General features: G+C 35.7%; 1 protein-coding gene across 2 annotated transcripts in view; it reads left to right on the top strand.

Moving 5' to 3' along the window:
• Window positions 1-13,895, top strand: part of PRIM2 (DNA primase subunit 2) — a 103,760-nt gene that overhangs the window by 78,774 nt on the left and 11,091 nt on the right. For both annotated transcript variants that reach the window (XM_042016956.1, XM_042016957.1), the window contains 2 exons: window positions 10,638-10,764; window positions 11,610-11,692. In XM_042016956.1, the coding sequence (XP_041872890.1) occupies window positions 10,638-10,764; window positions 11,610-11,692 (210 nt within the window). The remainder of the gene's footprint in view (window positions 1-10,637; window positions 10,765-11,609; window positions 11,693-13,895) is intronic.

Consider the following 13,895-nt stretch of genomic DNA (forward strand, 5'->3'; position numbering starts at 1 on the left):
GATGAAAGTAATTTTCTTTTCACCATTTCTGCCCATGTGCTATATCTGTAACCATCACTGAAAAGGTACTGTTAACTTACAGCTTAATGTAAACAGAAATATATAAATAAACATGCAGATCCCTTCCAATGGTAGATGCTGCACCAGTTCCTTTTGGCAGGGGAATAATCTGTAACTTCACTTGGTACTGTTTGCCTTCAGTTTGTATTATAATTTGCTTTTTGACTGACACATTGGAAGTTATGAGCACTAGAAGGAATAAAAACAAAGGAAACTCTTACTTTTTTACCTTTTACTTGTAAGAATTTATTTTACTTTAAACAATGTTGCCTGACCTTTTAAACCCAAGGTGCTTACAGGTTTGTCCGTGAAGTTAAGGATGCTAAGGAGGAAGTGTCTTTGGGACATAATTATGTTTTAATTATGCCCTGTAGCTAATGTAGATGCATATTAAACTCAACCATATTTCTGTGTATTTCCCTCTGAAACTTCCTTTTCTCAAGCCTTAACTTAAAAATCGGTATATCAGTGTCTCTTACAGTTATCTAAGCTTAGGAATATTGACAAAAATCTCTTCCACTTTCATTTTATAACTTTTTTTCATAAGACAGTATTTTTGTTACAGAAACTTCTAATTAAAGAACAACTAGTTTTTGCATAATAGATTCAAAGTCTTAAAGCAGTATTTCTTAAATGAAATGGACCTGGTATAAACCCATTATTTTTTGCCATATTTTTGTTTCATGGGTGTTATTCCAATGGACCCCAACTGAAGGTGAGGTACTAGAAAACATTGAAGAGTATTAGACTGTGTAATATACTTGAAGGCTAGAATGTGCACTTAAATATTTGAGGAATCACAGTAATACATGATGGTAATAATGTGTGCTCTTTCACTCCAAACTCAATCCCTTTTTCGGTTTTCCCAATTATCCTAGTTAAAGCTGAAACTCTGCAGTCTTTGTTGTGATGCCCAAGTTATGGTGGCATTTGCCTATGATTATGCAGTTTAAAGTGCTTTAATTTGTTCAGCATTTTTTACCCTGTTAAAAATGTATGATTTTCAGTTTTCATCTTCTGAATTACATTAAAAGGGAACATTTTGGGCCATTTTTTAGCCTGTAACATGTCTTAGGGATAGAGAAGGGCTCTAGCTATAATCTCTCTTCCAGGACATTAACAGTGATGGCATAGTTTTAGTGATGTTTAACTGTGCTAGCTACCATAAAAAGAAACAGGATCACTTTTTGTAGTTGTTACATATTAGACACAGAAATCTGTATTTAATAATCTAATGTATGAGCTGGTTGTGATATGGTTCTTGCAGTGAAGAGAGTGAAAGCAATAATTATCTTTCCTGTACTGAAACTAATTTAGATCAGAATCTGCTCTCTTATGGCTTGCTTTATTCTCAGCAACACACACTGCTGTTGATATTCCATGATGTAGTGTCTTTTTAGAACTGCATGTATAAAAATGAATATTGAAGCCAGACCTTTAATTTTCTAAGATTCGTTTTGTAGTTTTGAACCACTTGTCAGTCTTGCACTTCATTATCAGTGTAGATGGACTGTACTTGTCAGAAGAGGTTTCTGTTTTATTGGCCCTCACAGCAGCAGCAAGAAAGTCATTCCATGACATTTTAAGAAAAGTAATAGATGGATTTGCCTATCTGGCTGATACATTTCTAAGTTTAGGGATTGTGAAGTATCTGAGTGTCGCTAAATATAGAGCTTTTAGCAGACTCTTTTGAATACCTTCTTAACCATACAGCTGCCTCTAACCATCTGCTGCACACACCACTGGTAATGTATTTAAGCTCTTTGGCTATTTACCCCAAGTTCTGAGACAGGTTAGAGGTTTTTGAGATGCAAATCTTTTCATCCGTATCTTTTTACTACCTTCCAGGACAAGCTGAATGACACAGCAGGTCTCTTCCAGTTGTGTTCCTGTTCTTTTTGAACAGAAAAGTTTTGATAGAAATTTTTTTAATCTTGGTACTCTTAGTTGAAATAATACTTTAAAATTATTTTATCAAACATTCAGGTATCCTGTAATTGCATAAACTGTTTTCAAAAACAAACCCCATAATTCTGAATACTTTTGTTTGATAATGTCCATGTAGTTTGTGTAACATCATATACATGTCATATTCAGTCTATATTCAGCCAGTAAATCGTGGCTGTATTTCATATTCAGTCATCCAGAAAAGCAGCATGTTGTATCAAATGTGCTGATATATCACAATAGGCACGATGTAAATAAAAATGTACTTTTGCTTTCAGAATTGATTTAACATTCTGCCTCATGTCTTTGAGATCAGTTAAATCTCATGAATAAAGACAGAACAGCTCTTCATACATTATTTGTTCTATGTGCAATTCGTGTTTTGCAAGTTTAATATATAGATTTAGGAAAAGGAAATGACTATGATAGGGCTTAAGTATTTCAACATTACAGATGTTACTACTTCTTGAAAGAAAGTTGGATTCTGATTTTGTATGAAATGTACAATGCTATTTAGCTGTGAAACTGAATTCCACATAATGTGGTGTGTGCTAAACTTTCACTGCTCCCTGCATCCCTTATGTCCACTCACAAAGGAGAAAAACAAAACGTCCCTCAAATATGGTTTATTTGTGGGCTTTTTGGGGATTTGGAGTTTTTTGTTAGTATGTTTTCTGTTTCCCTGTTTTTCTTTTGGTCACCTGCTGTACATGTGGGAGTGGAAGCATGTGGTCTTTATGGCAAGTTTTGCTGTTTAAATTCCAATTTATTTTCTTTTTCTATTTCATCTACTTAATGGAGTTGAATTTGGGGCATGAGAATTGGGGCAATACTAGTGAATTATAACAAACTTTTTAAAAAAGCCCACAATTACAGTAGTTGGGCTCCTTGTGCTTTTTTTACCACAGTTATTTCCCTGTTTTTAGAAGTTTACAGCAGGCACTAAAAATGAGATGTGTGTTACTTCTTCTGAGACAGTTCAGAGCAGTCTGGTAGTAGAGCTTCTTTATTCTTCTGTTCCCATTTTCCCTGCAGTCAAGTCATCTCTTAGTAAAAAAAAAAAAAGATAGGAAAATAGTCTTGTGTATTTTTGAAACAAGCTTTCTTTTGTTGAGTGCAGAAAAGCTCTTGTCAAAATTGCAGTCTGGAGTTGAAATACGTCTTGATTATAGTGAACTTTGCATAAGACAGAATATAAATTGTTCTTTATATGTAAGCAGTTCTTTTTATTATGACAGCAAGGGCTGATACCTGGTTTTCTGAACTTCTGTTTGATCATTATCTTAAAATGAGATTTTGTCTTTTATTGTCCTGTTAATAAATAAAAAAATCTGGTCTTATAGCAGAGCTTTTAGAGAGTATGCCAGTGATCTTGAGCCAAACGATGCTGTTAGGAGAGCTCCAATATCTAGTTTACTCTATGTTCAAATGGGTTGACAAACCTCAAGTATCCATGTACTGTTTTGTGTTTTATTGCCTTGCTTTTGTCATTCTTTTATGACTGCCTCAAAAAAGTTAGGTGTGTATGTTTCTAGAGTAGACATAAGGAATACTTATCAGCCTGAGGAAATTTATTCATTACTCTGTCTCCTTGTAATTTTATTTTAAGAATTATTTGATTTTTTTTTCTAATGATCAATTTATCTAGAAAATAAATCCATTTGTTTTAATCTACACTTATACTGAGGATTTGCTGACATCCTGAAACATGTGATTGGGACTTAATATCCTTTTGTTCTGTCATTGATCCTTGTCCAAGAGGTTTAACCATATCAGTAAAAGGCAGGGTTTTTTTCCACAGTTGTATCAAATGTTGATAACTTTCTCACTTTGGTTGAAAGGATGTTTTTCAGTCTAAGTCACTGAATCTCTTTGAGTGATGTGGCCACATTTAAAAACCTGAGGCTTAGGGTAAAATTCAAATAAAAACTATAGAACATCATATGAGAGCATTCTTGTTTAGGGAATTGATAGAGCTTGAATAAGCAGTAGGAAATTAGTTGTTGGACTTTGGGCCCCTTTCCAGTCTTCATCCATCTTCTCTGTGAATCTGTAATACACAGTGCTGTGGTATACATAAGAGTATGGATTTCTCTCAGTTTTGATACAGACATACTGAATTTCTTTTCTCCTTGATATACATTCTCTTTACACTAGGATTATAAGCTGCCATTATGACCAATAGAAATCTAGCCCTTATAGTCAATAGTGTCTAGAGAATGATTTATTTAATGAGCCTCCAGGGCAAATGGAATTGCTCCCCAGACTCCTCTGATTGCATTGACCGCCACTGATAATAATGGCAGATGTCTGGATTTAGATGTCTGGAGCGGAATCTTATTTCTGCAGATGCAGTGAGTTACTATTCTACTTCTGTTTAACTTTTATAGGCATCAAAATAAAAATAGAGAGAGGACCCCTGTCGTCCCCCCTCCCCAAATCACAATCCCCCCCCGCCAACAAGCCACTAACTGTCCTTTTGGTTCTTCCTCCCAGCTTGTGGTTCACCTCCTCACTGGCAGAGCATGGGGAACTGAGAAGTCCTTGACTCAGAGTAAGCACTAATTATAAACAACCAAAATATCAGTGTGTTAACAACATCATTCTCATACTAAATCCAAAACACAGCACTGTACCAGCTACTCAAAAGAGAATTAACTTTATTCCAACTGAAACATCAGAATAATTTAGATACAGAAAGAAATATTGCAGTTTTGAAGTAGGTAATAAGATCGTTTGTAGGTGACCAAGCATGTGCCTAAGAAAAATCAAGTTGTTACAGAGATGGCTTTAAGATGTGTTATGCTGATAATTTGATGCAGTGTCTTGAGGCAGAAGACAGCCTGCTGCGGTTTATGTTTTACTTTTCCTGGTTCAAAGTCTTGGTGCATGTAAATGTGTGAAGAAATTGTGTACATAAATTGTATATTTAGCTAAATTATACTAAGGCAAGCTTAGACTGCTGTAAATAGAAGCCTGTGGTATCAGATTTTTGCTAGTTCATCAGCCACACACTTTATGCTCATATGGGTAGTATACAAGGTGTTTGATACCAAAAAATTCTGGTTTTCTTATAGCAGATGAAACCATCTCCAGGGCTAAGTGGTTCTTGCCTCATGTAGTTTGGAAATCCTGGAACTGGAGGGGAAAAGGTTTTTTATACTGCTGTGAATTGGTCTGTGCTGACTGCTACACAGTGTAGTAGTTTTCCAGTTCGGTTTTAGGTGATGTCTCTGATCTGTACTTTTGAGGTAGAAATTGGGCTACAGGACGGTAATTTAGGACAAATTTTTGTTGTTGGCAGATAGAGAAGCGTTTATTTGTGCTCCTAAATACAACTGTGCTTGCAAAAAGATAATCTTAAATTGAGGTTATTTTAAGAATGAGCTTAAAGAAAGAAAAGTTGCTTGGAAAAAGATACGCCAACTAAGCAGTGTCAACAGTAATGATTAGAGTGACTGCTTAGGAAATGGATGAAAAAGAGAACCAATTATTTCAGCAGATACATGACTGTGTGTGATAAATTTATAAATTTGAAGCTGTTATCTATACAGGCTCAACAATTTTAGACAGGAAACTACCCAATGACTGTTTAAAAAAAAGAGGTGTTAAGCCATTACTTCTTTGAATTTTGCAGACTTGAAAATAATCAGGTGGTCAGCCAAGAAGCCAGACAAAGTTTGTGTGCCATTTTTCTTAGTTGATAGACTTCAAATAAATAAATAAATAAATTTCCCAGTACTGTAAGGAATAGATGCATAAAATCTTACATGAATATATAAAAGTAGTTTTAACTGAAACATGAAAGTTTTGTGGAAGTATGGACCTGAACATACAGGGCTTGCAAGACCTGTCAGCAAATTATTTTCTATCCTAATATGCATGCTGCATATCAAGATTTGATAACAAATTTTATGGGGCACCTATTTCTATTTACAGATACTAATCTGCAAATATGGCAAGTGATACAAGGAAGGTAATGGTCAATGATGACATGATGCCCATTGTTCAGTGGCTGGAGCGACTGGGGAATGTCATTTCTTGTAGTTCTCTTTTGAAAGTATATTCTGTTATATCAAACTGATAATTACGTGGCAGACATGACCCATGCTTTCCTGCTTTGTCCACTGAAAACTTTCCTTCAAAGGAGAACATACACCTGCCAAATGGTCCCTTTGAGGTACATCCTCATTCCATGTCTAAAGATCTTGTATGCATTTATATGATCAGAACTTGTTGAAAATAGGTTTTCCTGAAGTTCCTATCTGGAACATGGTAATCTGGTATTAGGCTATACCAGTTGCAAATTTACAGCTTTTAGATATCTGTATCTATATCTGTCCCTTTTTATTTACACTATAATTTGTAACTTGTATATCTTCTAGTGAAGTGTATCTAGTATAGTACGTGTGTCTTAACTAACATTTATTAGGCAAATTAATCTGCAGTACCCTGATATTCTTGTGAATGTACCACATAAAAGCAAAATATAAGTTCTTTGCTACAGTACACTTACCTATACCAAGTGAACTGTCTCCCAAGCCTCCTTGATTCTGGCTTTGGACTACAGGTTTTGTCCCACTTGTCAGTACTAAGAGCTTTGTTTCTTATAGGGAGAAGTTGTCTAAGAAAGCCTCAGTGTCACCAGGATAGCCGGTGTCATCTTTAGTATATTCAGTATCATACAGTGGACATATCAGTTTATTACAACAAACACTGGTGCATAAAACCTCAAAACCGCCCACCTGTCTGGTCTGAAGTGCTCTGCTGATGATGTCACGAGCATCCTACAGCCATGCCTAAAGGAAAGAGAAGTCCTTAAAAACTTTGTCTTCAGTGATCAGGTTAAAGCTTGGAGAGTTGACTGGCAGTTTTTTGAAACAAAAATTGACACTGCTGCTAATGCCTAGACTTGCACGTTCCAAGATCCGAGTGACAATTTTTGATAGGGCTGCCTTTGCCTCAGCTTCTTGGCTTCAGTGTGAATCAGTTCATTGCTTAAACGAGACATATTTCTTAATCTCCTTCTCCCTTGCCAAAGCCGTGGCCCATTCACCTCACACATAAATTATAAATGAGTTGCAGATTTTATAAAGCTCAGAGAGTTAAATAGAGGCAAAGTAAGTGAGATAGTCCTGATGTGGGCTTACAGTTAAAAACTTGCAGAGAGTCCTTGCTGTCAAGTGTGACCAGCAGTAGGTAATCTCAATAATGTAATGGTCTTGCTTCAGTATTACTGTTTCATAGTAACTTTGGCAGTTTCTGTTGATAGTTAGCACAGACTATGGTGGGATCTGTAGAACATGCCCAGATTTTTGATGAATCATTTTTTGGTTTTGTATTCTTTAGTTTCATCTCAGTGAAAACTGTCATGCAGAGTACAATGGAAATGTACTTGTTCCTGCAGCTTCGTTACTGTTTAGCAACTTCATATCTGGGTTCATATCCCAGTATAAGAACTCAAAAGTTCTTATAAAAATCACCAAAAATTTTTGGTGATTTTTCAAATCACTTAATTTGAGTCTGACCTTTTACAGGTTGTTGCCATAATGCCCTTTTAGTAGATTGCAGTTAGAATAGATGGTAATAGTAGTTTTACAGGTTTTAAAGCTGTTTCTCTAAAATAGTTTAAAACCAAGCAATTTATAAGAAGTTAGAATGACCCTGCAAACACCTACATGCATGATATGTACTGTGTATAATTTATTTTTTTCAAGGAACTTAAATTGAGCCACTTCAATTTGAGGTGTTAGAATAAACAGGAAGGAACAGATCGCTCTGCCTTCTTGTTTCTGCAGATTTCAAACATGTCTAATTTTACCTTGGTGATTTTTCTAGCAAAAGGGGTTGCTCCTTGTGTTTTTTTTCCTTTATGCACATCCTAGAGTAATGATATTAGGAAAGAATGAGGCAGACCATGGAGTTCATTCCCCAGTGTACAAAGAAGGTTGTTCTGCAGGATGTGTTTTCTATAATGAAATGCCGCAGTTCATGGTTTCTTCCTGCTGAGGATGACCACGCAGCCTGTCAGATATTGGCCGTGCTAAAATCCCGTTTCTGTGATCAATGATAAGAAAAGCTGAATCACAAGGATGAGAGAGCTCTCAGTGAAGCATGTAACTGCACATGTGCCAACTTGCACCACGTAGCTGTGTTATTCTCTGCCATCTGCCACTGCAAAAACTCTTGGGAACCAAACAGGATTACAAGAAAGCAATGAGAAAAGATGCAGCCTGTCCCAAGGCCGTGTTGTGTTATTATGTAGCTGTTGTTTCTGTTTACTGCAAGAGCTGGTTCTCAGCATAAAGTACTGAGTTAAGTACTAAAAGTAATTTCTGTGGGCATTAAGGCAAGTGATGTGAAAAGTACAGCTCAAGATTTTAGTATACATAACTGTTAAAGAGGGGTGTTAATTTTCTAGGAAACTAAGCAGTGCATCCTGAAGCGATCACAATTTGCTTTACCCTTGAAAGAAAAAAATTTAGTGTAACTTAATTGTTTGCTCAAACATCCTTTGTTAAGAAGATGGAAATGTGCTTTAATTCATCTTTTGAAAAGGAGGAAAAATTCCAGAGCTTTTGGGTAGAAGAATAGGTGGCTACAGGATCACAGATTCCATCTTCAGTTTAACAGGTTCATGCAGAGATTGGAAATTAAAATGCACACGTCTTTGTATTTGATCTTTGCTGTTTTTCAGGATAACCAAACCACTTGCTGCTCCAACAGGGGCAGCAGCAGGACTTGGCCAGCAGCTGCTGGGGCCCTGCAAAGGGGTGGGGAGCTGTTCCCTGGCCTTTCCGAGTGTGTGCACACACCTAGAGAGTTCTCTCTAATGATGAGTTGGTAAGCCCAACTCTGTTGCTAGAAAAAGTAGTGTTTATTTGCTATTCAACCAACCAGTTCTTTTATCTCCTGAGCAGAAAGGTTGGCTAGATAGGAAGGAGTATTCCCACCCGCTTGATCCTGCCTGTGGCTATGCTGGAAAACAAAATGCTGTTGTCTCTCTTTTCTTTCCTTTCCTGCTTTTTAAAAAGTCTTTTAAAGTAGAGTAAAGTCACTTTGCCAAGTGCACAGTATGGATTAATTAGTCAATGTTTGTTCAGAGCTTTGGCTGTCTTAAGCCTTATTAGGGGTAAGTGCTGAATTTTAGTCTTCTTCGTGCATTGACTTGGTTGTGAGCAGCATCTTGATGGATAAGTTTTTTTTTTACTGTTTGAGTCAGGTGCAATTTAGGATTTTATTCTCAAAGTTTGTGTGTATTTTTATACACATTTATCATGTATATTTGCATATTATGTTACAGAGTTTCAAGAGACTATATTTTCAAAAACATTGAAGTGTTTTATATGAAGAAAAATACATTTTTGTTTCTATTTTGTTTTTGTCATCTTTAGTCCAGTCAGGAGATTTCATAGGTATATGAATATTCTGAAGTACTATTTGGACATCCACAGGCCAAATAGGGAACTGCTTTTATCGGTAGAAATGAGAATATCCTTGCAGTAGTAGTGTTAGCAGTTGTATGTTTGAATGATTTTTCTCAATATATTACGTTGTCTTCTATTAGGAAAATACCAGAGTCAGAGTAAAAAATTAATTTAAAGTGGTTTTTGAGAAGAAAACTTAAATTCTTATGGGAATTGTCTGTACTTAGATGTAGAATTTAAGATTAATGCTATAATTTTGAATTGAGCAAGAGCAGAGTTTTTCCTTTTATGTACTGTCATAGCTCTTTTTTGAGGCAAAGAGAGACCAAAGAGGTGTAATTATAAATATGATGCTTCATTATTTTATCATATTTGTGGTTTTTAGAACTGGAAGTATGGCATTTGAACAAATGTTCCTTGATGTCTTATTGTAGCTAATGCAATTTAATGGAATCTGTATATTAAGTAATCTGATTCTACTATGGGTCACCTCTTACCATGTAAAAAAATGATGTGAAGTCATGTAATTGAATGGTCTCCATAGGACTTATCTAAAATGATATATTGATAGCTTTGTGCTCAGCTGTCAAGATAAATGTTTGACTACATCTATATTACTTCAGAAGATTTCATTTTATTGGAGGAGTTGATAGTCTATTGGTAGACAAAAGAGAAAATCTTTTTTTATACAAGCAAAGTATACTTAATTTTAGAATTTGAAGAATTGAACTTCAGTGCTGAAGCAAAGTATAGGTGTAGCATTATACATTGGAAGAACAAGAATGTGAACCTGAGTAAAGAAATCTGTATTTCTATTTTTTTTTTCCCTGATCAGGCAATCAATGTATGGACATTTGTGAAAGATTTTAAATTACCATGTTTTCTCCATTTAATAATATTGTGGGGTTCAAAATTTTCCTCTTTATATCATCTTATCTTTAAAGCCATTACAGAATCAGCTGAAAAGACCTTAAATCAATGCAGTTACTCACTTCTCTTGTGATGTGTCTGTAAAACATGTATATGTACAAATTCAAGTTCATGTAATATAAACCCCAAAGCTAGCAGCAAGCAAATAGGTTTTCATTTTCCTCAGTTTGAGTATGTTTGGAAAATATATTTTGTTATTCAGCATTTCTATTTGCAGAGCAGATAGAATTACTGACCCAATGTGTACGAATTTATTCTTCTGTTTTTATTCAGTTTGACAAAGGATATGCTTACAGCATTCGCCACAGCTATGGGAAAGAAGGAAAGAGGACTGATTATACCCCATACAGCTGCATGAAGATTATCATGTCCAATCCACCAAGTCAAGGGGATTATCATGGTGAGTTCCTTAAGGGGAAAAACCCCAAGTGTTTACAAACATCAGAATCCTTTGGCTAGAGAAGTTATTCCCTCCTGTAGTCTCTTAAATTACGTATTTAATTTCCAGACCACAGTGGTCTTGAATTGTTCTCTTTAGATCAGACTTGATAACTGCTGTTTTTATATTCATTGTGTCATGCAGTTCAAGGAGACTTTAAATGTGCAGATGCTTTAAGAAATGACCAGGTAGAGGTGTTCTGAAATATGGATCAATCGTACAGGAAGTCTGAAGTTTGCTAGGGTATTTTAAAAGCTCCTACAGCTGTATGACTAAACATGGGAAACCTGTGCTGGCTTCACTGTTATGCTAGTACTAAGTCATTCATTCAGTTGTGTCTCAAAACTCACTCTGGGACAAAAAACTTCCGCCGTTACTTAGGTGGTGGAACTTTCTAAGGTACTTATAAAGGGATATTTTTACAATGGACTATGCTTTTAAAGACCAGTTGTCTCTCATTACTTTTATTTTCTTGAGTTTTTTCCACAGCTATTAAATGTACCAATGCTATCATTGTTAGTAAGGAACTAACTTAAACCCTTTTCCTGTCAGTGAATGAGAATTGTGGCCTGTTTATGGTGGGGTATTTTATGTGACTCTTGAGCCTGTGGTGCCCTGATAACTCTGCAGTAGAGTAATTATTTAAAGAAAAAAAAAGTAAGCAATTGTACACATGGGTAATTAACTTTCCTATTAATAAGCTGTTAGACAATTAGGAACAGCTTAGCTGGTCTCTTGAGTGCCTTACTGCACTAACTCCTGAGTAAACAGCCTTGTTTGTGAGTTTGCTTATTTTTTACTGTCAGGGTGCCCATTCCGCCACAGTGATCCTGAGCTACTGAAGCAAAAGCTGCAGTCATACAAGATCCCTCCCAGTGGAATAACTCAGGTAAGGCATATTTTGCTTGACACTTTCATTAATAAGGCACTGCTTTTCAATTTTACTTTCTCGTCATGTCGGAATACCATATGCAATTTGTCAGTGTGTATTGTGAAATATTTCTTCTTATAAAAGGTTTATACCAGAATTTTGGCTTTCTGGCTGCAGTGCTCCCACTGATATGATGATTATAGTCACCACCTTCTATTGTTTAATATTATGAGTAGGTTTATTACTATAGTGGATATGATGCAGAATTTTTTTATATGTTGTTTTACTGCACTGTGATTAGAAAAGAAGTTTAAATGAATCTGTGAGTGTTTTAGTGAATTTATTTTATTCGTGCAGTGACTTGTGGATGACTACTGTGTAGTCAGTACACAAATGTAATTCTTTTCTATAAGAAACTTCTAAAACCCATACATTCCTCATTAACTGTTGTGCTAACTTCCTCTGAACAACAAAAGCACATAAAACACTGAATGAAATTAAGCAGAAATTTTTATCATCTTTTAAAAAATGGAAACTTAAATTGAAAATCTATCTTACATAGCAAAAACAATGTAGGAATTGGTACTTTCAGATGTGTCCTGAAGAACTGTGACTCCCACTGCTTGCTCTAGCAAGAGCTTAAGGTAGTAAGAGGTTGTCGTCATTTTCATTGAAGGAAGATGTACTGGTGATATTTAAGCTGAGACCAACGAGTTCTGTGTATTAACTGTCTGGAACCTGCTTGAGATCCATAGGAAAAACCTGCTTTAAGTTGTTGTCTTTAGTTCATATGGAATGTCACCACTACTTGTCAGGCAGCAACAAATTATTGCACTAGATAGAAAAGAATGTGAAAGTTCCACTTAAAGGACTCTCCCTTGGAAGGATTAATTAAGATACAAATTAAAAGAGAATAGTTTTAAAGACTTTATTGTTCACTGGTAGTAATTCTTGACAAATTCTTGAAATACCCATGTTTTTCCCTAGGAATGTTTTTCCTTTTTTCTTTTTTTTCCCCTATTTTCTCCTGGTTTATATCAGTAAGCATCTATATATCTGACAAGCCCTAGAGATACTATCCTTTGGCTTTTTTTCCTTATATATGCATCAAGAATTGATGCTGGTCTGGGATTTTTATCCTGCTAATCATTGGAAAGATTGGTGAGGATTTACTGGCTTAGATGCCTTGCTATATGTGTGGGTTGGATTTAGTAGAGGTTTTTTCTTCAGCGAATTTGCACACTAAGGCAGTATCTTTATATTTAATGTAGTTCCTTATTTAATGTGAATTGTGATTTTATTTCTGTGTATGTGTTTAGGGTTTTTTGTTTGTTTTTCTTTTGCAAAGTAGAATTCGGATTCACTAGGAGTCTTATCTTTTCTTATCAAAAGCGACTAAGAAAAACTGTCTCCATAAACATCTTCTTTGCTCAGAAATGGATGTTGTCCTGTCCATGACTTTGACATGGTTTAAGTGTGATTAGGATAAAGGGCTCTTCAGTGTCCACTCCTAGTGTTAAACCAAAAAACCCATGAAACAGTACACCCTCCATGCAAACCTAATAAAAAGAAAATAAAATGTTGGCTATACCTGGGTTCTCAGAAATTAATCAGACAGTCTTTGAGATAGCCAGTAGAAGAGGAATAAAATTAGTTCCCATCTGTCTCCAAGTTGTCATTATTGCTGCCCCTCCTTGTTGCTCTGTTTGCATGGTCCAGTAATGTTTGTGTGACTAATAATAGTTCAGGATCCTTCAGTCCAGACCGTGGCTTTTAGTAGTCTTCTCTGATGCTGATGACAGTTGCTGAGTATCAGAAATGTTTTTTTTCCTTTAGCTCTGTGAATAGATGTTAGGGGTGGATGGTTTACTAATCTTTCAGTGCTTTCATGTAACTACATTTCCAGTAGCTTGATCTCAAGATTGACATTCACTCAAACCATACCCTTTGACTCTTAGACTTTCTGTTAACTCCAGGTCCAACAAGAGCTCCCTTACAAACTGGTAGATACCTGTTTTTAATGAATGGTTCAGAGCTTGACCTTTCAGCTATGTATTTTAATAAATGGTATGTTTTTTCTGGGGCTCGGGACCTCTTATGCTTGTTCCTTGCTCTGTTTCAAAATCTTTGGGATGATGCATAATTTTTGCATAATAGAAACATCTATTTTGAACTTAGCTATGCACTTATGAATTGGTCCCCCACTGGGATTTTCATATTT

Source organism: Corvus kubaryi, unplaced genomic scaffold, assembly GCF_017639235.1.
Source record: "Corvus kubaryi isolate FWS band 111438036 unplaced genomic scaffold, C.kubaryi_AGA036_p1.0 split3-73, whole genome shotgun sequence".
Taxonomy (NCBI): domain Eukaryota; kingdom Metazoa; phylum Chordata; class Aves; order Passeriformes; family Corvidae; genus Corvus; species Corvus kubaryi.